This window comes from Mauremys reevesii, linkage group 20, assembly GCF_016161935.1.
Source record: "Mauremys reevesii isolate NIE-2019 linkage group 20, ASM1616193v1, whole genome shotgun sequence".
NCBI classification, from domain to species: domain Eukaryota; kingdom Metazoa; phylum Chordata; order Testudines; family Geoemydidae; genus Mauremys; species Mauremys reevesii.
This window is the reverse complement of record NC_052642.1, coordinates 16,784,799-16,811,666: the sequence shown is the minus strand read 5'-3', so window position 1 is coordinate 16,811,666 and position 26,868 is coordinate 16,784,799. Positions and strand designations below refer to the sequence as shown.

General features: G+C 41.7%; 1 protein-coding gene across 3 annotated transcripts in view; it reads left to right on the top strand.

The window, feature by feature from the left end:
- The window catches only part of CUEDC1 (CUE domain containing 1), a 123,305-nt gene that overhangs the window by 68,378 nt on the left and 28,059 nt on the right, over nt 1-26,868 (top strand). For all 3 annotated transcript variants that reach the window (XM_039508133.1, XM_039508135.1, XM_039508134.1), the window contains one exon: nt 24,496-25,135. In XM_039508133.1, coding sequence (XP_039364067.1) covers nt 24,845-25,135 — 291 coding nt within the window. In that variant the 5' untranslated portion in view covers nt 24,496-24,844. The remainder of the gene's footprint in view (nt 1-24,495; nt 25,136-26,868) is intronic.

Genomic DNA, 26,868 nt, shown 5'->3' with positions numbered 1-26,868 from the left:
TTTAATGTAAATTTTTTTTTACACATACCTTTAACTGTGTTTTGCTTAATGCTTGCAACATTCCCTGTATGATCGTTCTGCTGAAATCATAGAGCAAATTTAGTCATGGTTAATTTGGAATTCCTGGTGGTCCTGGTAGGGATCTACTACTGTTAGGTCATTTGGGTATGTGAAAAATCAAGAGAGATCAGGATCTTTGTTGTACTGAGAGTAAATTGGGTACTTTCTGAAGGCATGCTGATAGCTCCCTTACCACTCAGGCTGGAAGATGCAGCCCTCACACATTTTCCCATAAGCAGCTGTATGCAGATTTATGTTGTGATGCAAGCTGTATTTCACTTCATTCTGGTACACATTCTAAATCTGTTTGCTTGTCTCCTTAATCTCTCCAACTCAGAAACACACACACACACACACTCCATTGACCAGAATTGCTTTACAGCTTTCAATAATCATCTGTATTTTCTCCTTTGCCCTGGTCTGAGCTTTACATGATAAGTTCTGGTAAGATTTTGTAATTTATTTTTTGACGCAAAGGCGTGTGCACGATATGGATTCTTGAACAGGGCATCCTTTCACTTTTATCATGATTGCTTTTTACTTTTAAAAAGGGCTTAAACCCTGCATTTTTAATATATGATGGAAAGAGCATTAACAGAGATCCTCTTGTACTTATTTTGTTTCCCTGAAAAAGGATTTGATGGCAAGCAATTTTCCCAGGCTGCAAAACCTGGTATTTGTGCATGCACATTGTTCTGACGTGAAACTGAAAAGTTTAACAGAGGATATTTTAGAAAGATTAATGGGATACAAAGGCTAGATCCTCTGTTTTACTCCCATGAAATGTAAATTTTTAATTTGGTAGAGCAAAGTGCTATAATTTTTGTTTACAATCATTTAGTTTTTAAACCTAATTTTAATTGTATTATAAATGCTGCTGTGCTAAAACTTGCAGCTGCTGAGCAGCTACATTTCGGTACTGTTAGTTCCTTCATAAGAAAACCATTTTATAAGGGTCTGGGAGATGGGAGAGCATTCTAAACAGTTTAACCTAAGCTGTTTTTTGTTTGGTTATCAATGATTTGCACATCCAGTCTAAAGAGAGGTTGTCTGATAGTTTACACCCAAATTGTAGATTGTCAAACTTAAAAAAACAAACAACCCCACAACCATCTTATTCATGGAAATGTTTTCAGAATTTTATTTAAATTAAGATTGGATGTTTTAAACATATATTTCTAAAAAGATGCTCTAGTAGAACTACAAGTTATTGGGTGCAATGCAGGTATCACTGGGTAAAATCTCTGGCCTACCAAATTCATGACCATGAAAAATGTGAAATATGATATCCCCCCATGAAATCTGGTCTTTTGTGTGCTTTTACCTTATACTATACAGATTTCACAGGGGGAGACCAGTGTTTCTCAAATTGGGGGTCCTAACACAAAAGGGAGTTGCAAGTGGGCAACAAGGTTGTTTTAGGGGGGTTACGGTATTTCCACCCTTACTTCTGCGCTGCCTTCAGAGCCGGGCAGCCAGAGAGCGGCAGCTGTTGACCAGGTGCCCAGCTCTGAAGGCAGCGTGGACGCCAGCATCAGTGCAGAAGTAAGGGTAGCAGTACTGCAACCTTGTGACCACCCTATAATTCCTTTTTGGGTCAGGACCCCTACAATTACTATACCCTGAAATTTCAGATTCAAATAGCTGAAATCATGAAATTTACAATTTTTAAAATCCTCTGACCGTGAAATTGACTAAAATGGGCTGTGAATTTGATAGGGCCCTATCTCTGATGCACAGATGGTCACTATAGATCATCATCATGTTCCCCCTGGCCTTAAAATCTATGAAAACAGGGAGGGGGAATTTTTGGTTTGGGTTTAAATACAGTGTTTTACAGCCCAACCATTGTGCTACAGCATGAGGCAGACTGTATTAAAGTGGCGCGAACAGGACTATCTTCATTGTCCAAGGTGAGAGGGATACAGAAAGAAAACAAATGGTGAAAAGAAAATTTGATGTATGGTTTAATACAAAAAAATTCCATAGACTAGGCAAATATTTTTAATTGGCCAGTGTCTCTTCAAAAATATTCTTGTATTCTGGACTTTTCTTTCTTCCGTGGTTGCTTTTCACTCTGCCACAAAGACAAGGGATGTACAATTAGGCCCTGATCTGGAATTTTGCACGTGAGTACTCCCATTACATTCACAGGCATAAATCTGTGTAGGATTGAGGCCTTTGTTAAGAACTCCTTTGCTTCTGGCCCTGTTCATCCATCATTATTTACATTCCTCCGTGCCCCTGCCTGACTGGATATATAAACATGGGATCAGTTAGACCTTGCTTTTTGGTCCTAGAATGAAATGGAATGTAAATGGGCTAGAAGCTCATTGTTGCTAGGCGAACTGAATGCTTCCTAAATGCTGTGTGTGAGCACTCCATACCAGCCATATGTTCTCCTAGCCTGCAAAGGATCCTTGAAAGCATATCTTCAGATGTGCCTCAGTAACACCATCCCAAGCTTTATGCAGCACACGCAGCTTGTCAAAGGTGGCAGTGGGCATGACCTGTCACCCGTGCATCCGCTGTGCATCTGTAAATAAGGACGGCAGACATACTGAGGATCGATTGATTCTCTGGTCCTATTCAACATCTACATGCAGCCACTAGATGACTAGTCAGAGGACATAGATTCAAGCACCAGCAATATGCAGGTGACATACAGCTCTATCCTTCACCACATACAACTATACCACTGCCCCTAAGGTGGCCCAGTGCTTGTGAGATCAGCTCATGGATGAAGAACAACTCAGGTTCACCTTCAACCAGCAAGACCAAGGCGATGCTGGTGGGCAGAGGAAAGGACTTTGAAGAGTTTTCAGCCATGATGCAGTCTCCTGTGGTTGAAGGCACCCATAATACATCTGACAAAGTGGGTATTCACCCACGAAAGCTCATGCTCCAAAACGTCTGTTAGTCTATAAGGTGCCACAAGACTCTTTGCTGCTTTTACAGATCCAGACTAACACGGCTACCCCTCTGATACATAATTGGTCAGTTCAGTATATGGCTTAGGATTGCTCCTGAATTCCTTGCTGAAACTAATCTCTTAAAAGCAGCACCCACAAGTACTGCTTTTTGCCATCCCCAGTTGGCTAGGGAACTCCTCCCATCCTAGTTAACAATGACTTGGCATTAGTTATATATGCTTTGTCATCTCCCACAATGCAGTATATTTGGGCATGAAACCATCAGCCCTTAGGAAACTTCAGGTTGTATGGAACACTACAGCGTGTATCCCCAGCAATATGGACTGTCGCAAACCCATCAAACCTGCCTTCTGCTCTCTACGCTGGCTTCCCATGGAATACTGAATCAAGTTCATGCACTTGGTCCTTACCCTGGGCCCAGTCCATTGAAGATATCTAAAAGACTGCCTAAAGCTCCAGAATAAGGACAGGGGTTAGCAGCTCCACTCCTCCAGCACCGTGAAACTTTCTACCAGAAGGGTAAAACTCATCTGTGCAGGAGACACAGTTTACTTGAGGGCAGATCTGGCACTGTGGAGCAAACTCCTCCAATTACTTGGGGCCATCACAAAGTTCCCCATCTTCTGCTCCAGGTGCAAGGTGAACGTCTCTGACTGAGCTTTTCTAACACACACACAGAGCAGCTTGGACATTTGAAAAACAAAGTCCAAAACCCTACCCAAAACAAAGCACTGCGCTGCACACACAGTTCTCCCCACAGGGGGAGAGTGAGAACAAATCACATGCAACAGATCAAGTATCAGAGAGGTAGCCGTGTTAGTCTGGTTCTGTATGCAACAGATGTTAGTCATGTTGCTTATGCAAGGTGTTCAGATATCCTGGTGATGAGGGCAGTATAAGAACCCATGTAGAATAAAATAGAACCACAATCTTCTCAGGCCATATACACTCAAGCCATACATCTATGTGGTTCTTGACGACCCCGATCCTTCTAGCACTATGACCTGCTTCCTTGCTCCTCTTCCAATGACAATCTGCTGTTGAGCCTTCCGATAGGGTTCAGAGAACATCTAGGCAGAGTTGTTTCTCAGCATTTACTTACCTTGTCTTTTCTATCCTCCACTCTGTAAAGTTGCTTTTGGCCATGGCTCCTCTCTCCTTTCATATGACCATTCCCACGTTTTCCATAGTGCATGGAAAGCTTGTATCTGCTATGCTACTGAGTGGAACAAGAATGGAATGTCCTGTAGTACCCGTCGCCCTGATGATACCCCCTCTGCTGAGAGCCTTGTCAAGGTCCACAGTGGTAATCAACCATATTGCCACTTGCTGAGATAGAAACAACCGAGCTTCCTGTGCTCCTGGGTGCTGTTAGGGCGCTGTACCATTTACGGTGGGCCTCTGTTCTGTGCTGACTTTATTTAATCGTATGGTGACTGCAGAGTGTGTTCGGTAGTAAGATCTGAATTCCACCACTTCTTCAGGGGGTAGGTGAGGGCTAAAAGTAGTTTAAAAGCTGCTGGTATCTGATGCTCCAGAGAGGCTGGTGGATGGCGAAACAGCAGTAGGAGGACTCTGAGCAGGGGGAATCTGCATCCTCCTTCATGCCACAGAGGAGAACTCAGCAACAGGTTAATATGGCTCACTTCAGCAGGTGAGCACATGGGTGAGCCAGGGATTATAGTAAGTGGATCTCTGTATAGAGACAATTTAGTTATGGAACTGTTACACCTGTTCGTTTTTTTCTCTGTGTAAATCTCAGGCAGCCATTTTGTGTTCACTTCAGTGCAGGAAGGACATGTGCTGTGTCCTCTCTTCTGGAGACTTCACTTTTGTTCTGTCTTGTCTGGTTGTTGTTTGATCTGAAACAAGTCATTCCAGCTGACGGCTCTTTGTGTATGGCTAACCATAACTGTGTTTAGTGCAGATCCAGGCAATTACAAAATGGTTTTGAGGAGTGCAGTTGGGGATGGGATTACTCCAAAACTCTTGTATTTTCTGATGATTGTGTGATTAAAATTGTAGTCTCAATGTTATGCTAATAAACGTTTTTTGCACTTGATATAAAATCTAAGATACAATTCCTAATAAGATGCTACCTGGCTTGTACACTTCCTGTTGGATGGGATCAAATCAAAGCCTAACAATTCCCTGTCCTCAGAGGTCCAAACTGGGCAGATTACTCCAAAGCAGGCTGCCGAAAGACTGTTAAATGTCGCACATTATGGGTATGTCTCCCTCTTTGCAGGGGAAAAAACCTGTCGTCTTGCTGTCATTGCAAAGAGAGTCTGTTTTAGCTCCTACACTGTGTTCGGGAAGCCTGTTATTACTTATCCCCTTAACTGCTTAATGTGTCAGAAGGTAGCCGTATCCTAGTCTGCACTGGACAAATTTATGTTTGCAGACATCTGTGTAAGCAACATCATACGTCTCAGGTGGTATAATTAAAATGGCCCTTGTGTTCTCCCACCCTTTAAACATTGAAATGTGATGATCTGTCTTTCATTCCCTTTTAATTGCTGAAGGAGTCAGGATTGGAGGGAGTATTTTTTTAAAGCATTGAATGAGGCGTACATGCCACTTGCACTGCTCCTTCCTATTGGGAAGTAGCATAGTTTAATGGTTAGAGCATGGGACTGGAATTCACCATCGGGCTGTGTTTCTGACTTGCTATGTGACCTTGATGACATATCATTTCACCTCTCTCTATCTGTAAAATGTGGATAATATCTGCCTCTAAAGGAGGCTAAATTAATGTTTGCAGAAAATGCTTTGAAATCCTACAATGCCATAAGCGCAAAGCACTATTACATTATTATAAAGAACACAGGAGAACATGATGGTTAAATACACATTAATGAAAGCTCAGAGCTGCTGCGTCATTGATTCAGGGCCTCAGATGCAAAGATAAGCAGGCTGCATGTTCCTTTTCTAAGTAGAGAAGAGTGTGTTATGTTACTGATGGAACAGACTCCCCTGTGACTTATTTAGGAAATTCCTATCTGTAAAATTCAACGTTTCACTTGGGAAGCCACAGACAAGTCTCAACGCTGCTGACTGAGTCAAATAGCCTGTCTTCACTAGAGAAATAAGTAGCGTTTAACATAGAGTTGTCCTACAGTGAATATCTAATGTGTTGTAAAGACTTTACAAATGATCATGCCAAGCACAGCAAAACATCTAGAGGAGGAGAAAAAAATATATTCCTTGGTTGGGAAGATATTGAATGTTGCTGAGCTGTGGCACAAATAGTATATTGCGGTGCGGTGGGGGGTAAGAAGAGAATTTCCCTGGCTTTCCTGCTAAAAATAAATCCCAACATCTCATAAGGGGAGCTGTTGTAATAAATTGAAAAATATTGGCAATGGGCCTGATCCAAACCCCATTGAAGTCAACAAGGCTCTTTCCATTGACGTATCAGCTGTTAGAGTATTCCAATGTAGCAGTAAGGGTCTGATCCTGGAAATGCCCTCAGCTCCTACAGAGAAAAGATCAGCTACTTTGGGTTAGCAATGTAACTCGCAAAACTTGTGGATGATATATAATGCAGCACAGAACATAGAGAGTCTACGTGTGCCTGGATAAGGCTCATGAAATGGATGTTGTCCCAGTACCTAACCTGTTACATTTGTAAATAGCACAGTTGCTGTTGGAACATATTTGCGGAGATAACTTACAAGTATGGTATGGCAGTAGAAGAGGGAAAAAGGCTGGCCTCATTTCGCTGAGTTTAAGCGATTCCATCTGTTGTCTGAGCTGCAGCAGATGCTTGGGACTGGAATGTTCTTATTTGCCCTTAAAGCCAAGACTTCCCTGTGTTTGGAGGCCCGTAAACAGTTGGTCACACCTCTGTTACAGCTGTTCCCTTGCTTCATCTAGGCTACTACACCCTGTCCCCTCTCTCACCCACAAGCTGAGTGACTGTTTTTCCAGGGTGAAATTACCAGCTTAGCAGACCAGCCAAGATCATTAACTGCTCACGTATGGCATTCTGGACATCTGAAATCTTGATTTTGGAGAGTGAGGTCATTCATGTATGCACAACTTGGAGGCTTTAAGCATTGTGTTTGGCCTCTTCCTTTCATCACACCAATTTCCAGTCCACCAGGGGATAACTTCTGAGGCCCTTCTGATAATTAATCACATTTACCCTAGTCTGGAGCTGGCATTTGAAATATTGGCTCTGTCCCTTTTTGTTCTTTATGGAATTCTGATTTATCCTTAAATGGACAACTGGAAGTTCTAGGGTCAGCCTCCTCCTTCAAATGGAGTCAAGTGTTGAAGATCTAATCCTAGTAGGTATTAGCCGGCCTCATCTCCCACAGATAAAGTTCAGCTATGTAGAGTCAACGTAACTCTCTCACACACTGGATAAGTTCACAGCTCTGCAGTGTAATTACACAACTCAAATAACAACGTGTATGTGGAGAACATGTGCTTCAAACCAAGGAAGTCTTATCTGTCCTCCATTTAGCATCATTAAATAAGGGCTTCTTTATGGTTCAGTCAGTCACACTCTTGGCTCCATTTCAGAATGCTTTGGGTTTGAGTTTTGCACCAGGACTCTACAATCCAATACTCGCTCTGCAAGGCATTAGTAGGAGAGAGCCCTTTGCTGTTCCATGAGGTCTTTGCTTTTGTTTCCATGAGGTCTCTCACCTTGTTCATCTTTCTGATTTATCACAAACTCCTCCACCCTCCCAGATCCATAATAGAGGTATCAGAATTTTAAAACCAAAACACGAGAGGCAGGAGGCTGACTTTGAAAATTCTGATCCATATCTTAGTTTCCTTCAAAGCTGGGGTGTGTTTGCCAACGGCTTCAAGCTATTAGGAAATCCATTCAAGACAATTGAAATATCAGATGTATGGAAGACCAAACAGTGGCCTAGAGATGAGTGCTTTTCAATTGCCAATCAGGTCCAAGGATGATGTCTTGAAGGCCCCATCTGAATAGCAAAACCAGCCACATCTGTATGTGGACTGTGGAAAAATGATCACGGTTCAGCTGTGTTAGAATGATACATGTGCTGATGCATGGGCCTTTAGCCTGGTTATTATGAGACAGTGAAGATCTAGCCTATTTCTGTGTCAACACTAGGCATTGTTTCTAAAAACATCCAACTGTTCTTGTGCTCTTCCCTCTTCCATCACAGTAGTGAGGAGTCTGCAGTCAGAAAGTAACTGTTAATGTTATTGAAAATGCACAAAGCAGGAAAGAATCCAGCTCATTCTCCTTTAGCTATGTTGGCTCTTCAGGACTTACAGGAATAAACAGTAGCTCCAATCATGGACCCTTGTGGTAGGTCCTCTATAAACAGACTTTGCCAGTGAAGCTAGCAGAGAGGACTCCGACACCACCTCTGTAGCGTAAAAAGGTACCATGGCTGTGTAAACTTTTTACTAATTGCAGTTTAAAATATTCTGTTTGGCCAGCCTAGCAGCCTGGGTTTCTTTTGCCAGATGTGTGAAACATGGTGCATAGCACTGGCAGACACAGAGATCTGGGCTCACCAAATCTGCTGAGAGCAGGGGGGAGAAACCCCAAGCATATTTGCTGAATATGCTTTTATTAATCTCAGATGAAGATAAAGGATCCTCCCCCAATCCCTGGGCTTTCTTGGTAAACTCTTCCTTTTCAGTTTAACAAATTATCTCCAACTCAGTTGTGTTTTTGCCAACATCTCTGTGGAATGCCAGTTGTTACTGCCAACGCATTGTGTGTCCTCTCTAAGGAAGACTGTGACTGGAGACTGAGTATAAACTAACAGAGAACCAGTAAATATGGCCTCTGTGAGGCAGGACAGGAGAATAGAACCAGGACTTCTGTGTTCCATTTACAGCTGTGTCTTCCTGTGTGACATCCCGCAAACTGCTTAACTTCTCTGAGCCGTGGTTCACCGATCTGTAAAATGATTATTATTAAAATATTTCAGAGGGTTGTTGGAATGCTCAGTTAATGTTTGCACATTGCTTCGAAATCCCTTGCTGAAAGGGGCAACAGAAATTAAGTGCTATTAACACGCTTAAATTTTCTTTAATTGCTCTTCCCAGCGCCAGGTCTCTCTGCAAAAACATACACTAGGTGAACCTATCCATGGATTACTCTGATTAGTTTCTAAGCCCTACTTTATGGTGACAATGAGAATATCTTTTGCTTAGCATGTTGGTCAGTAATACACAGCAAGGTGGCATGTTACTTGATGGGCACAGTGGGTCAAATTGTGCCATCAGTTAAACGTGTGCAACCCTGCTGTCGTCAGTCAGAGGGTAAATGAGACCACAGTTTTGCTCTGTCCCAGTACACCAGCTAGCTCCTGGGCCTTTTTATTAATACAAAAGAGGAATGCCAGTTTCCCAGTTGCAGTTACTTAGAATTTTGCTGCCTGCGGAAGCTCAGCCCCAGTGTCAATTTCAAATATATTAAAGCTAATGTTTAAAATCAAATTTACACAAGTTAGGAAGGAAGGTACTGTACATCTGGGGTCAGGCTTGAGTTATGAGAGGTTACAAGTAAGGTTATAAGGTTCACAAGATACATACATAGCACATAACCAGCATAGACCCAGATTGGGGTGCGGGAGTTTTTAAAGCGTCCGTGAATAAGTGATCTCGGGTAAGCCACCCATTAGTACTATTTAAGTACTCCAAACACTAGTAGGGTGGTCTAATCAGATCTCTTCTGCTGCAAAGCAATCCATGCTGTGTTCTGTGGAATGCAGCTTGAAAAGTGATGTCTAAGTGCTGGAGTTTTTGACTGTGCTAATGATCTGATAAGCAGACCCTGGATGAAATAAGTCCGCCCTCTTTTACAGTGAAAAAGCAATTATTGTGTGTGCGTGTGTGTGTCTGTTACTTTTTTCTTTTTTTAAGGCTCAGTTTAATTTCATCAGCAGAACATAAAACACCTAGCAATTTAAAAAAATACTTTTTCTTCATGCTGATATTGGTGGATTTGCCTCACAGCGTGTACTGTTGTTAAAATTAATTTTACAGGCAAATGTAAAGACTAAGGGATGTCTTGCAAATATCTGTAGGTGGTATGTGGAGTTAGAAGAAGCTTATATCTAGAAATGAACCCACACAACCTGAAAAAGCCCCAACTGGTACAGAAATTCAGCAGCCTCTTTTTAGCAGCACAGGTCCCCAGGAACATATCGCCTTGGCACTCAGCTTGCTGCACTGGTTCTCCAGTCAATGCAGAATCCAAATTAAAGTCTCTGTTTTGGTATGTATAGCCCTTTGTGGCACTGGGTCTAGCAGTATCAGAGAACTCCCCTCCATCCATGACCTGCCATGACAGCTGCATTCCCCTGGAACAGTGAAGTTGCCTACCAAGAGAGGGAGACTTAGGAGTTCTGGAGCAAGAACTTTCAGAGCAGCTGGACCTAGACTGTGGAACGCCCTCCCACAAGAGATAAGAAGAGGCACAGAATGAAGCACTCACGAAATTAAGTGAAAAACTCATTCATATTTCTTTGTGACTTCAGTAACTTCTACTCCCCCATGTATATTATATACACACTTGTATATGTAGAGGTGTACGTATATAAATTATGAAAAATGATATCGTTGTTCTGTTTTTAAATACTATCTATCTGAAGGTCCCCCATTACTGTAGTATCTGAGTACCTCACAATCCTTCATGTGGTCATCCTCGCAGCACCCTTGTGAGGCATGGATGTGTTTGGAAGACATTTGGATAATCCAGCAACAGAGCCACATAAATACCCAGATAGAGGATTAAAATTGTAGTGCTTTGTGAGCTTGATGCAAGCACACGCTCTTTGAGACAAGCAGAACCTCATGCCTCCCAAGCAGCCTGTCAGTCTATCAGGCAGATGTGTGTTTGGGCATTTTCTAGAATAACTTCTTTTCTCTCTCTCTCTCTTCTCTCCCCCCACCCCCCCCCGAGATTTTTCACATGAAAGTTCTTATATAAGAGCAAATGATTATTATTTATTATTGCAGCTAGAACTCCTGTGGGTATTATGCAGTTGGTTGGATTGTAGAATAACAACATTTAGGAAATGATTGTGTTGACTCTGCTCGGTTTGAATATGCAGCTATTAAAAGAGAGAGTTTCTTTCCTGTGTTGTGATATAACAATAACTTACTTCCGGGTTCTACATCAACACCAGTTCCATGCAGGAAGGCGGTAGCAACATCTTGTCAACCTGTGGTAGTGAATTTGGTCTCACAAAAGCAAGAGGGGCAAACAAAATGTGCTGGGTTGTCATGATCCTTAGCCCTATTCCTGAACCAGAGATCATGCATTGTCTGCTTGCTAGAACAATTTACATGTTGGGTTTTAAAACCAATGAAGTGCTCAGGAAAGGATAGTAGGTTTTATCTTGTTAATACAGAGAGATGCTATCCTCTCCCCCTTGCTCTCCAGAGTATTGAAATGACCCCCTAGAACAAAGTGCATGAAAATGTTTGAGAGATCTAACCCTGCTGTGATTTCACAATTTGAACAGCACTTGCAATATAAATCTTGAGGATCATAATATTGCGTTGTGCTATATGACAACAAGCTTGAGAATGGAGGACGCTCTCTATTTGCATGGTAATGAACCATTCTCTTCCAAGGGGTGTCAAAAACAATTGAATTAGCTAATGAGATTTTACTCGAACCATCTGCCGGTCCCCTTTCCTTTCCTTGGGTGGAATGCAGTGCTGTGACAAATAAATGGACCTGTTTGGAATGAATTGTAATTTTCTGTATTCCTTTGATCAGTGTGATACTTGCTGTAATATCACTCCACAGGTTTTCTGTATAGGGAGGGCTGGGGCTAAAAGGAGCTGGTATGGTTGTGACCTGTCATGTGTGTAGCTTTGGGTATCTAGTGGTGTCAACTCCAAGCATTCAGAAAATCATTAAATAAGCTTAAAAGTCATGAGGGTTTAAAAAAAAAATCAAAAGTGGATTCTATTTTTGTTTGTCTTCTTTATTTATCGAGGATCATGCTTGCAAACTGCGCTGTGCAGCCAGGAGGGAGAAAAACAGACACAGTTTCATCTTTCCTGTTTTAAATTGGTTCCAGGAACTGGAGCTATAAGAAGAATGCCAAGTTAGAGACTAGCCTAGCAAGATACAGGGGAAGCAAAAGGCATCAGATGTCTATTTTGGCATTTTACTGAAAGTTTTATCTTCTGGATTCATGTGGTATTATGTGAGGTGATAAATAATAGGATAATCCTTTCCTGGGAGCAAGGGGCAAATGAAAAACAGAGGCAGGCTCTGAGCAGCCATGGACAGAAGCAGAGACTGAACTCTGAGGTAGGGTGTGTGTGTGTGTGTGTGTGTATGTGTGTGTGTGTGCGCGCACATACCCCTGAGTACAGGAAGGCAGCATATAGTAATCTGTATAATAGGATTCCAGGATTGCCACTCTGTGTGTCATTCTAGAATGTCTGCTGAGTCAGTGTGAAGCAATAGAAATAGCTACAAGCGTGGCTGAGAGCTCTTTTTGTTCAAAATATCACCAGGTTCACTTATCACTGGGATTCACAGTCTGTTACCCAGTTTTTAAGTTCTAAGCTGTTTTGACTTTATGGATTACACCCATGTGGTATATAGCTACAGTAAGGCGTGTATCTTTGCCGGGCCAAAAGTCTTAGACCGTTGTGATAACAGAGGTAACTCAACCAATCACCATCCTTACTCTACAACTGTCTTGCATGCAACAATTTCAATGATTATATGAAGGAGGCTGCACAAAGGATGGATTTCTTAGCCCAACCGCCACCCCTGTGCTAGTCTTTTTAAGGTCCAGGACTCCGCTATTTGTCATCTGGTCTAAATGCAAACATAACTTAGATTTGACAGTTCCCATGGAAATGGTGGATGCTGACCAGCGTTCTGCCCTCCAGGAGGCTCGCTGCCCAGCCCCTCCCGAAGTCTCCACAGGCATACACATTGATGTTCAGGGACTTACGCTTGGCCTGCTGTACCTGGGTGAATGTTGCCCTTAATGTATAGTTTAGGAACATGAGGTCTGACTTTGATCTCACTGAGACCAGTGTAAATCAGGTTTAATTCCCCTGAAGTCAACATGTATGTGAAAGGAGAAATTGGCTCAGAGCCTTGTCTTAAGAAGCAAGTGCAGCATTTAAAGGTTACTTGGCTTTTGAGGCAATACTGGTCTAGCTTGGAAAGAAACAGGCAAGTATTAAATAGGGGTGAGGCTCCTTTGGTTCCCACTCCTCTGCTCTCTGGGGTGCGGGACAGGAGACTGGGGACCTTATATGCCCCTGTTTGGGCCACATCGAGTAGTGTAGTGTGGTGTTGCTTTTGTGGCTTCTTTTTGCTGGCAGAGTAGTGTGGAGCTCTGGGCACGCCCCCTTCATGCTACGACACAGTTTGAAGCACAGCCAGCTACTCAACCAAAAGTGGGTGGAGTGAGGGTTCAAAGGGTACGGGAAAGTAGGAGAAGTTTGTTGAGAGCAGGCTAATGTGGAGGCTTTTGAAGCTTGGGGCTCTTGTCTGTTGCCTTTGCCCCTACTCTTTGATGTGACAGAACAGTTCCTTGTGCTCTAGGATTTGCTGCTCCAATGGTTAGAGCAGAAGACTTTGTCTCTGCCACTGACTCACCATGTGGCCTTGGGCAAGTTGATTAACCTTTCTTAGTCTCAGTTTCCGCACCTGTGAATGGCTGTAAGAACATGTACTTCATGAGTTAATCGCTGTTTGTAAAGCACTCTGAGATAGTTGGATGAAATACTCTATGGAACTACAAAGTATTATTGTTGGGCTAAATTCATTCCTGGAGTAACCCCATTGACTCCAATGGTAAATTCTATCCCATTAAGTCTAATCAGGGTCCATTCGTAGTACCCTCCTTCACCAAGTTAATGGAACCTTATGTAAAAACCCTCACAGGTTTATTTTCTCTCCTGATCCAAAGTTATTTCCATGGGTTTGTTTTGCTGCATTAAGTGCTGTTTGGGGGATTTGGGGGGAAGAGAGGTTTTTTCCCAATGTTTCGCAGATTTTTCTCATACCATTCTGCCCAGGTGTTCAACCCCGTTGTACTGTGAACATGAGCTGAGATGTGTCCCGCCCCCTTAACGCATGGCTGTCTTTGTGCACTTCATTTCTTCTCAAGTGCATTTGGTATGTTTCATCTCCCTCTCCTCTGAGTGCCCTCTGCCTTTCCTACCTGGCAGACGCAAAAGCCCGTGCAACTGGAGGCTGAGAGATGGTGAAAATGAGCTGTCTCACTTCCCCGCCACTTCAGACGGCCTGCAGGGCCATCACAGATGCTCTCGCTCTGCGCTATTGAAGCTCTCATTCGTCAGCACATAGTGGCACTTAGAGTCGGATGCAAACAGCCCCAGGAGAATTGTTTGTTCTTTGGTGAGCTCGAAAAACTGGTTCCCCAGCACTTTTAGACATTCCCATAATTGAATATAATTTGCCATTAGATTAATATCTCTTCACTGTTCACTAATGAGTCTGGTATATAGCTGTCCCCCAACCTCAGCTCCTCTGTGATGCTAAGGCTCTGGAGGGTTCATAGGTAATGCATAATTTGTCCATACTGTTCTCTGAGTCAGCTTAACAGGCTGGATACAGTGACCTATAGGCCAGGTTCTTTACTGCCAAGTAGAACATATCTGGGGGAGGAAGGGAGTATAGGAGGCAGTACTGTCTAATGATTAGCACTTAGGTATCTGGGAGCCACGACTCCTGGGTTCCACTGCTGTCTTTGTCACTGACTCTTTTGGTGATGTAATTCCTGTGTACCTTGCTTTCTCTGCCTGTGAAATAGGGATATAATAAAAGTTTGTAAAGAATTTTTGAGGTCCTCAAATGATTGGACAATGGGTAGATAAGAGTTACAATCCTGATGTTACAAATGGGTAGCCTGAGGCATAGAGAAGCTAAGGCTGAGGTTTATTAGTGGGATTAATTTTAATGGGATTTGGGTGTCCAGATCCCCTAAGGTGAATTTTAAAATCTCAGCCCAGATGACTTGTCCATGGTGAGAGAGTGGAACAGAACTCGGGCGTTCTGACTTTCAGTACCTAGCTCTAGCTACCAAATAATATCACACCATATGATTTCCTGAATCACAAACTGAAGCATTTGAGTACATAAAAATGTCCACTTTCTGTGTCTGAATGTTTCCAGTTAAGCTGTAAAAATCTATACTGCTTATTGCGCATTGTTTTCCAGCTGTTCAGTGAGTGTGTTTTTTCTTTTATTTGTTCTATTATTTTACACGAGAAAGCAGTTAGGCTGGTAATGGACAAGAGCGCTCATCTTTACTTTTTTGAAAATCAGCATAACCTTTGACTTTCTCTAACCTCCTGGCATCTCTCCAATGCTTCATTGACTTTACAAAAATAATTATCAGTAGTGCAGTAATTCTAAGAACCTTTGATTCCTGTCATCCAGTCTAGCTGGTTTGTGTTCAATATTTCCAAGTATTCCTTTACTGTACTTGCTCGTTAACATGAAATACAAAGAAGACTGTCAACAAACAAGCGATATAAAGAAGTGTCAACAAACAGAATATGAGGAAATACCCCAAAATAAAGGTAAAGATCTCACCTACCTCATAGAGAGTTTGTGATCTTAAATTAATCCATATCTGTAAAGTGGTTTGAAATTCTCTGATAACAGGTACTGTTGAAGTGCATGGGCTAATAAAGAAAGATATTTTAATGGATTTACAGTAAATCAACCAGGATTATCATCACTGCAAATTGTGTCCCTGTACATATATAAACTTAGGGGCACATGAGGGAAAAGGCACAGATCTATGGTTAAAATGTATCATCTCTGCTCTAATACTTCTCTTCAAAGGCATCACTGACAGACTGAAACAGACTTCACAGCAAACTTTTTCCAAACTACAGTGTATTGTGTCATCCATGGTTTTGGAAATAGCTGAACACCGCAGTCCCTTAGTGTTGTTCAAACCAAGACATGCCGTGGAGCCTTGTTGACGTATAGCATATTGTACACATACCTAATTTTAAAAATATTCTGACCAGAAGCTTTCAATTATTCAGTCTGTTACTGCATTTAGACATGCTAAGCACCGTGGACTATAATTTAGATGAATTGTCCCAGTCTCCCATATCATGTTGACTAACAGCTACCTTGGAAAGGAATAATTGATATTAGAACAAGCTGACTTGGTCTCTTGCTGACATGGGGCCTGATTTTGAGTAGTGCTGAGCACCCAACTGAAATCAATGGACTCTTTGGGCACTTGGAATATTGGGCCTGTGTTCTTGACATATAAAGCAACATACTAGGATGCTTTCAGGCTCCTCCCAGAGCCTAGGGTGTCGTTCCCCCCTGTGCAGAGGGCCAGTACACAAATTATGCACAAATTAAACCATCAAAAAAGGGTGCATGGGTGTTGAGCTAGGTCTGTGACCATGGGTAGATTTCACCCACACATGGAAAGGGAAGAGCCATCTAAAGTAAAATTAGACTGTAAGCACCTCTGAGCAGGCCCTCTAGCACAATGTAAATAATTTATCTGAGCACCGATAGTATTAGGCATGCAGCAATTCATAGATTCTAGGGCCAGAAAGGACCATTGTTGTCATCTAGTCTGACCTCTTGTTTAGCACAGACCATAGAAGTTCCCCAAAATAATTCCCCCCTGCAATACCATACAGGTTAGAAGGGTAGTGAGTAGGGCTTGTTTTATCCTTCTTCTGTTTACTAAATGATCTTTTACAGTTGCATCAGGCATAGCATCTTTTAAACAAGGCTAAACCTCATAACTTACTGCTATTTTTAAAGGATACTAAATTAGATGCCCCTGTATGACAAAGACAGATAATATCAACTGGCTTTGTTTAAGATGCATTTAAAATAAAGTTTACCACTGGGCCCCTTTTTACAGAAACAAGCTCAGAAAGACAATTTAAAAAAAAATTCAGACAAGGTGCTTCACTTTAAGCATATGCTACAGGGTCATTGACTGCATTGGAACTTAAACATGTGCTTAGGCTTCCTTCCTGAACAGGAACATTTTCCTAAGCTGGGGGCTAAATACTGACGTGAATGGGAGTTGTGTCCTAGTAAGGAATGTGTAAATCCTGAGGTCTCTGTCCTACAAGTTGTTCCATGTGGGCAGACTGTGGCCACAAATGTTGGGATCAGAGAGTTAGTAAGGACATGGGATTTGGCCCAGTGTATGAAGACACGTGTACGGCTAGCAATTGACTAGATGAATCATAAGCAGCGGCTAGTGTGGTCTGAATGTACCTTCAAGTGACATATTCATATGCATTTTGCCATGGAGTATAAACCAAGCTGTAGATTTCCCTTGTTGTCCAAAGAGCAGACTAACACCCAATCAATGGAGGTCACTTGCTCTTTCTTTGTGTGGTTCTAGGTGCTTAAAATTCCACTTGTCCTGTAGGATCAATTCCATTGACAACCACTGAGTTCTGGTAAGCAAGTAACCAAAAAAGACACTCTCTTTTATCGAATGTTTGGAATATTGAGGTTCTAAGACTGTAGCAATTGCATTTTTGTCTTTACAAAGCTGTTCTTTATAATAAGCTGCCATGTTTTTGAATGGCCTTCTTTGTGTCTCATGGGGTGATCAGAATAGCACATAAGATCCCTTGCAGAATTCCCACAGTTTAACCACAGGTGTCGCTAGGGTCATTCCTAGATTGCTGTTGTTCCCTGGTCAGAGGTTAGTAATCAATTCATGAAGAAGAGGCTTCCACCAATTCAGTTTTTTTCTGAGGTGGGTTTAAAGAGACTCAGTTGTTATTTTTTCCCTTCTTCCACCAACATCAGGAAAGCATAATGATCGTGTGTTGGCTTATAATGTGAATTGACATATCATCATCAGCCTAGCAGGTGGGAGCACCAATGAGATATTTTGTTGTTGTTTGACTTGAGAAATCAAAGTGTTTGTAGCACTCTGTGTAGTTACTATTACTACCTCATAGCTGATATCCTGGCTCGCCACTGCTTTTATTTCTCTTCAGTATTCATTACTTTTGGAAACATCTGTAATAGGTATTTTTGTCTAATCAGCACATTAGGTTTTCTGGACTGCACTCAATCTCTCTTTGCGACTGTCTTGGTAGTTTAAAATAAAATGTAAGTGTGAAAGGGGGCCAGGAGCCAGAATGTAACACTGAAAATGTATGTTTCCTCACCGGTTACCACGGTTTCTCTGACAAAGGAATTCCACTCTCTTGCGATTATGCACCATGGTACTTTGCTGCTTTCTGGAGTCAGATAATTAGATGGTGAAGCAGGACAGGCCTATTAGTAACTGCTACATGTTCAACAGGTTAACGACCAAACATGCAGGGCTGGGTTCTGTCTACAGTTACATGACTTAATGCCTTTGAACGAACAAGGGGAAAGAAATATGGTCTAGTGGCTAATGCAAGGAAATGGAAGGCATAAGGGCTGGGTTTCATTCCTGGCTCTGCCCGAGATCACACAGTGAGTCTATATCAAGTCCCTTAAACTTTTTACCTCAGTTTCCCCATATGCAAAATACTTGAGATGTAATGCTTGTCAGTTGTCAAGCTCTTTTCAGTTTTTGGGTAGAAGTTGCAAAGTATAGGCTGAGCCCTGTAAGATGCTGAGTGGCTCTTAACTCTCATGAAATTAATATCAGGATCTCTCTTCTCTGCCATGAACCCCTAGAAAAAAACTTGACAACACCTAGGCTGCTAGTGTATCATGTTGACAATATTGTTGCATTGTTTCCCTCTCAGACTATTTGTATGAATCTGTTGTCTCTTGTACTATTTACATTGTTAGGTGTTTGGCTCAGAGACTGTCTTTTTGTTCTGTGTTTGTAGAGTACCTAGGACAGTGGGGTCCTGGTCCATTAATAATAATTAATAGGCGTGTCATAATTTTAGGCCCCAATCCTGCAGTTGGATCAGTGTGGGTGCAGGGAATCCTCCTACATGGTTCTAGTTGCAGGATCTCGGCCTTGGTTTGGAAATGCAACAAATTAGGTTGGATTTAGGGCAACAGTCTCAGGAGAGATTAACCATAAAAAAAAAAATCCAAACAGGGACCTTCCTTTTCAAAGAACTAATGGAAAAGTGTCCTATATATACAGCATAAACCAGCAACATTAACAAGACTGAATGCTCTTGTTTTCCTAGCGTAGGTGGAAGACTAATTGATAAATCTGATGGAATGTGAGAAATGAAAAAATCCCAGCATGTTAAATTCAAAAAGCAGGAGGAAATGCTGCAGAGGAATACATTTGTGAAATGTCACAGTTAACGCATGTCTGGCTTTGCCCAGTAATAAGTGCTTTCTCATATAGAAAAGTTTGTTTACAGTAAGCACATCTCTCTCTAAAGACCTGTGCAGGATACAGCTTGTAATGCTCAAGGCTAGGTGCTTTGGTGTGAGATTCAGTGAACACTGGCTGACCTATCAGACATTGGGTGAGGATGTGGTTTGTACTGCTGTCTGCACTGATGACCCGAACAACTTTACAACAAAACATCCTTCTTACTTTCCCCGCATAAACCGTGATTTTCAGAGCCCTGCTGTTAACCTGCTATATTGGGCCAGAATTCAGGGAAAGTTTGTTGTGGGTAGGTTAGGGAGGGCAGGTTGGTTGGGAGCAGAACTTGATTGAGTAGTAATGTGATACAGGAAGTTCTACTGATATTCCTCATGAGTCATATTGGCACCTCCCTGTCCTTTCATATTATGTTTGGAAAGAGGCAAGGGACCTGGAGCTGGGAGATCCGGGTTCTGTTTCCAGCCTTGCCATTGGGCAAGTCACTTTCCCTTCTCCATGCTTTCGCTTCCCCATTTGTACAATGGGAATGTGGTAGAATTTATTTTATGACTGTTACTATATAACATGTTCAATGGATTGATGGCAATTCTGTTTACAGTGACCTCAGGCTACCAACATACAAGGTTGCTGCCCGCTTCCCCACCCAGCCCACCCACCTTGCCCCTACACACTGACTGCCTGCTGGATGGGAACCCACAACTCCCTACCTGGAGAAATAGAAGTATCGCATTTGTCATTGGATGCCAAAGACAGCAAGGCCCCCACTACCCTGAATCCAGTGTTGGAAAATGTGTCGTTGTCTCCCTCCCCCGCCCCCCCAATATGGATCATGTCACACAACTACAGTGCTAGATGTCAAGGCCAGGCTGGGGATGGCCAACGTGCACTGGTCGGTTATCAAGCTGTCATAAGGAGACATGCCATGGAGTTAGGGTCGAGCCAAATGAGGGTATTAGGAAGTTGGGGTCAGGCACTGAGTTGCAGGCAGGAGATATGTAATGGAATTGGGTTTGAGCCAGGTCAGGATACCAGGAAGTCAGGGATAGACACCAGGTTAAAGACAGGAAGCAAGTAGTGGAGTTGGTTACGAACTGGGGTCATTGCACTGTTAAACAATAATAGAATATGAATTTAAATGTATTGTAAATATTTTTTGATGTTTTTCTACATTTTCAAAATATATTGATTTCAATTACAATGCAGAATACAAAATAAGACGGAAGAAAAGGGGGACATTGGTGCACTCCAGAATGCTTACTAAACAGAGTGCTCCCATGAGGCATCAGTGACAGAACAGGGCATTGTTCTGAAAAGAGACTTCAAACAGAAGTGCAAAATTAAGTGCATCCGTCTAATGTTTCTGCTGGGCTTAGTACACTTCCCTGGAGGGATCACTACTGCATTGTCATTGTTCTTTGCTTGGATACTGGGCTACTCTGTGCAGCCTATTAAATTGCTTAGAATAACTCAAGGTGTAAAAGCCTGAAGCTTTATTGCTAACATGAATTGGTTAATATAAGGAACATAACTTTCATGCATAATACATACACATGATAATCAAACAGTTATGCATGGGTGACTTATTGCTCTGCCTAATGGTTTTTAATCTGATTACATGATTTTTTGCTAAGGTCCTTCTGACATTTTTATTTTAAAATAATTTGATTTGGGTTCTTTAGTAATTAAATACAATTTCTGAACAGTTGTCTTGAACTCTCCACATGCCAATTAAGAAAAAGCCTTTGAAAATGTATATTATGGACCAAAATTGTCCTTGGTGTAAGTCTGTTAATCAGTGGAGTTAATCTAGAGATGAATTTGGCCCCGTGTCTCTAAATGAAAGGCAGGAGCTATATAATCTGTTTATGGTAGGGCTGTCAAGCAATTAAAGTATTAATCGTGATTAATCGCACAATTAATCATGCTGTTAAACAATAATAGAATACTATTTATATAAATATATTTGGAGATTTTCCACATTTTCAAATATATTGATTTCAAATACAACACAGAATACAAAGTGTACAGTGCTCACTTTGTTTATTTTTATTGTAAATATTTGCACTGTAAAAATAAAAGAAATAGTATTTTTCAATTCACTTAATACAAGTACTGTAGTGTAATCTCTTTTATCATGAAAGTTGAACTTACAAATGTAAAATTATGTACAAAAATAAATGCATTCAAAAACAAAACAGTGTAAAACTTTAGAGCCTACAAGTCCACTCAGTCCTACTTCTTGTTCAGCCAGTCACTCAGACAAACAAGTTTTGTTTACATTTGCAGGAGATAATGCTGCCCACTTCTTGTTTACAATGTTACCTGAAAGTGAGAAAAGGCATTCACATGGCAGTGTTGTAGCCCGCATTGCAAAATATTTACGTGCCATATGTGCTAAAGATTCATATGTCCATGCTGATGACAGATTCCGCTTGATAACGATCTAAAGCAGTGCAGACCAGTGCATGTTCATATTCATCATCTGAGTCAGATGCTACCAGCAGAAGGTTGATTTTCATTTTTGATGATTTGGGTTTCTATAGTTTCCGCATCGGAGTGTTGCTCTTTTAAGACGTCTGAAAGCATGCTCCACACCCTGTCCCGATCAGATTTTGGAAGGCATGTCAGATTCTTAAATCTTGGGTTGAGCGCTGTAGCTATCTTTAGAAATCTCACATTGGTACCTTCTTTGCATTTTGTCAAACTTGCAGTGAAAGCGTTCTTAAAACGAACAACATGCTGGGCAGTCATCCGAGACTGCTATAACATGAAATATATGGCAGAATGCAGGTAAAACGCAGAGCAGGAGACATACAATTCTCCCCCAAGGAGTTCAGTCACAAATTTAATTAACACATTATTTTTTTAACGAGCATCATCAGCATGGAAGCATGTCCTTTGGAATGGTGGCCAAAGCATGAAGGGGCATATGAATGTTTAGCATATCTGGCATGTAAATACCTTGCAATGCTGGCTACAAAAGTGCCATGTGAACATCTGTTCTCACTTTCAGGTGACATTGTAAATAAGTGGTCAGCATTATCTTCTGTAAATGTAAACAAACTTGCTTCTCTTAGTGAATAGCTGCACAAGAAGTAGAACTGAGTGGACTTGTAGGCTCTGAAGTTTTACATTGTTTTCTTTTTTGAGTGCAGTTATGTAACAAAAAAAATCTACATTTGTAAGTTGCGCTTTCACGATAAAGAGATTGCACTATAGTACTTGTAGGAGGTGAATTGAAAAATACTATTTATTTTGTTTATCATTCTTATAGTGCAAATAAAAATAATGTAAAGTGAGGACTCTACACTTTGTATCCTGTGTTGTAATGGAAATCAATATATTTGAAAATGTAGAAAAACATCCAAAATATTTAATACATTTCAATTGGTATTCTATTGTTTGTTAGTGCGATTAAAACGGCGATTAATCGCCATTAATTTTTTTGAGTTAACTGCGATTAATTGACAGTCCTAGTTTATGTTTTAAAGTGAATCTTGGATTTGGTGACTTTTCCCAATGTTTGATTTGCCATGTTTGCAAAGTATTTATCTGCTGTTCTGAAATTGTCAAAGTTGGTTTTACTTACTTTCTCTGTTTAGAGAGTCAATTATTTATAAATAATAACACTGCAGTTGGAGATTTTGAATGGTTTTATTTAGATTGTAACTCTTTGGGGTAGAAAATGCCGTTGTTGTTGTTGTTGTTGTTGTTGTTTGTTCAGATGGTAAGCCCTTTGGGGCAGAGGCCATCTTTTTGTTCTGTGTCTGTACAGTGCCTAGGACATCAGAGTCCCGAGTCCATGACTTGGGTTTCTGTGTGCTACTGTAATATGAATAACAATGAATGACTGGCTGCACAGGTTTTTTTTTTCTGGACACATTCTTTTGGAAGTTATCATATTCCTTTGATTAGGGAATCCAATACTTCCTTTTTAAAAAGCAGGCTAACCTCCTCCCTTTAGAGCTGTTATTGCCATGAATTTCTAATGTACAAGGGAGGGATTTATTAAAGAGGAATTTATAACCGCGCCAGAAGATAGATATGATGACTTGGAAAGGGGAGTAAGGCAATGTGCTTTCCAAATTGTGGTGACGCTGGTTCCTTTTGCGGTTCTTGTTCTGAATGAGAACACTGAACTGCTCTTTCTCAGTAGCAAATCCAAATGACTGTGTTTATACAAATGTTTGACAGTTTTAAAATCTCCCTCTGAAGCTCCCTCTGCAGAAAACTGTGTTCATTTCCATAAGTGCTATATAAACACGTCTGCTTAGTCGCTGTGAAATGTTAATAAATATTTGAAAATACAGCGTTGTGCTGTTTAGGGAGAATGTGTGGCTTAGTGGTTAGAACGGCACTGGAAGCCAGAACTTGACAGACACAAAAACACAATTGTGGTCTGCCTAGTCATGCTTTTCCTCCCAGCTTAGGAGATAAAAGTATATTTCTCTGTCTATTGATGCCCATTACCGTGGTATCTGCATACCAGTTGTATTTCTTTGCCCGGAGAGATGTGTCCAAAGTTTTGGCAGACCTAGGCCCCATTTCCAGCTTTGTTTCACTCCTGCTTGGTATTTGAGATAAGTCTCCTTATTATCTGTACTTAATGTGGCTAAGGTAGAATGTAGAATTAGTTTAATATATGCAGCGTCCTATTCTATCCTGGGAACTGTCTCCTGCCTTAGACCTTGTGACAGGATAATAGGTAATTAACAGCTAATAGGTACAAACAGCTTTTAGCCACTGTGACACTGTTTGTTAAGCTCCATGGCCTCGCTACTGGCCAAACAGAATAAACATACATAGTGTAAATGACCTATGTGTGCTGTGAATGGAGCTGGTCAGAACTGAAGGGGTTTTTTGTTGTTGTTTTTTTTTAATTGTGTTATTTCCCTGTAGATGCTTGGAGAAAACACCCATTTTCACTTATTTTTTTCTCCTTTCCACCCCTCACTTATTTTTTTAAATCAAAATTTTGATCAGAAACATTCTTGACATTTTTTTGAAATGTTTCATTTACTGAAAACCAGGTGCTTCACACATTCTCTCTCTCTCTCTCTCAATGATTTCAAGATCATTTTTGACAAACGTCCTGAAATATTTAGAGGGAAGTCCACGTCTTTCCACCAAAAAAACCTTCTTTCTATTAAAAAAACCTTTCTGATCTATTTCCTCACGATTCTGTTCCAAGTGTGTTTTTTGTTTGTTGTTCCCAGGTTACATTATGCTCCCGTGTCTCAGGAGTCTGTTGTGTTGCTGAAGACCTGTCCTGCACAGGACCCCAGTGGAGAACTGCTTGGAACCAGGCCGCTCCATGTTGGCACAGCAATTCCTGCTCTTCTGCTGAGGCATCCCGGATGTCTCCCCTTTGTGTGCTGGATTACTGGGCAGTAGCATTAAAGGATGGCTATGTAGCTTCTTGACCACAAAGCTGGCAGGCGGCGCCCACCACTCCCACCTCTTCCTCACCTAGGATTTATAGTCTCTCTTTTTTTTTTTTTTTTTTTTTAAATTTCTAAAGTAGGTTTTAAAAGATTAAACATTTTTCAAAAACAGTTCTCAAAAATGACAAGCCTGTTCCGGCGGAGCAGCAGCAATGGCGGCTCAAGGAACAGCTCTTCCGCCCAGGAACTCAACAACAGCCGGCCCACCAGGCAGGTGCGACGGCTGGAGTTCAACCAGGCCATGGAAGATTTCAAGACTATGTTCCCCAATATGGATTATGACATTATTGAATGTGTTTTGAGGGCTAACAATGGAGCTGTGGACGCCACCATTGACCAGCTCTTACAGATGAATTTAGACGGCAGCGGTTATGATGACAGCTCGGACTCAGATGACAGTATTCCCCCAGAGGTAACATTAATTACCCCCACATCTTGCATGGGTTTTGTTCACTGGCATCCAGGAAAAGAATCGGAGTTCTTGTCTATAGACAGGGACTATGTGGTTGGACTCCTGGGTTCTCTTATCGGCGTTTCCTGTGTGAAGGCATGTTGAGTGGCAAAATGCAAAGGCATGTGTCTGATAACTTCAGTTGCACTTTCTGATGGTGTAACCACTCACTCTATTTTGATGAGTTTTGTTTCATAGGAACAAAAAGTAGGAAGAAAAGAACAGTGGGTGGGTAGGAAGAGTGAGAGCAGAGAGTTCTACCTGCAAAAGCTGATAAGGACAGACTGTGTGTCAGGCTTAGCAAAATGGGCAGCTGGAAACTGGCTTCAGATTACAAGAGGCTCTTTGACTATTTATGGATTAAAAACAACGTGACAAGACAAGGATTTCTAAGAAGGGAATTGTGACTTCCAATGTCAAGGCAATGGGATCTTGCAGGTGCTGGGGGTCTAATTTCTTCTAATTGGAGTCATGCAATCAAGAGGGAGCTGTATTTTTGTGACTTGGGCCTAGATCCTTGTTAACTATATCATTCTGTCTGCTGTAGGCATCATGTGCACCAGCCTCCTCCTTCCCTTCCTCCTCCTGTCTCCAGTTGTTTTGTGCCTGCATTATGTATCAAGAAAGCAGGCTGGGTTCTCCAAATTGTCTACTGTTAAAAAGAAAATGTTCTCATTCTTGGATTCTTCTTGGTCTTTCCAGTGGTGATTCCACCGTCGGGTCGCCTGGGACGTTGCCCCACATAGAAAAAATATCTAAGTAAAATAGATATCCCTGCCTTTATTTCACAGTTACCCTTGGATCTTCCAGATGAAGTCCATGGGGAAACCCTAGAACATGGACTGTTTCCAGCAGGGGCCTGCAAAGCCAGAGGGCATGCGCACTTCAGTGAACAAGCTAGTAGCAACAGCCAGAGCCTGGGGGGCACTTTTAAAAGTGCCCTTTCTGAGTGCATGTGCCCCTGAGGAGAATTGCAGAGGATTACATACCTAAGATTTGCAGCTGGAGCTGCCACTGGTGCACATTCACCCCCCCCCCCCAAAGAACTGCACAGACATCTAACAACATGATGTGTCATGGTGATATTTATAGCAAAGTAACATTGACAAGTGATTAAAGCAGGGGACTGGGAATTCATCCTCCTGGTAATTCATACTTAGCTCTGCTACTGACCTCACTGTATGACCTTGGGCAAGTCATTTAGGCCCAGATATTTAAAGGTATTTAGGCATTCCTGTGCCCTGTGTTGAAACACCTAACTGATTAAGGAGTTTAAATCTCATTTTCAAAAGGGATTTGGACACTTAGGAGCCAAAATCCCATTGACAGTCAATGGGCCTCTTACTTACCTACTTCACATAGAGAAGTTGGAAGACTCAATTAATGCTAGTTTGGCAATGTAAGATCCTCTAATATAAAGTGAAAATTGTTTAACAACAATCCAGGACTCCTCATCATACCCACTGATATTACACAGCAATTTGCAGGTGAGCAAAGTGTATTTCTTTTTATAGCTAATTTTGTGGTTGAAATTAGGGCCTCTGAAAAGGAAGGTCTTCTGTCGTTAGCCCTGTCCCACCAATAGTGCAAGCAGGCACTGTACAGGCTCTTCTCCTACATACTTCAGCCAGTGCCCCATGAATCGTGATCTGTAGCACCTCCTGCTATTCCCGTCCTGGTTCCTGCATTGCTCA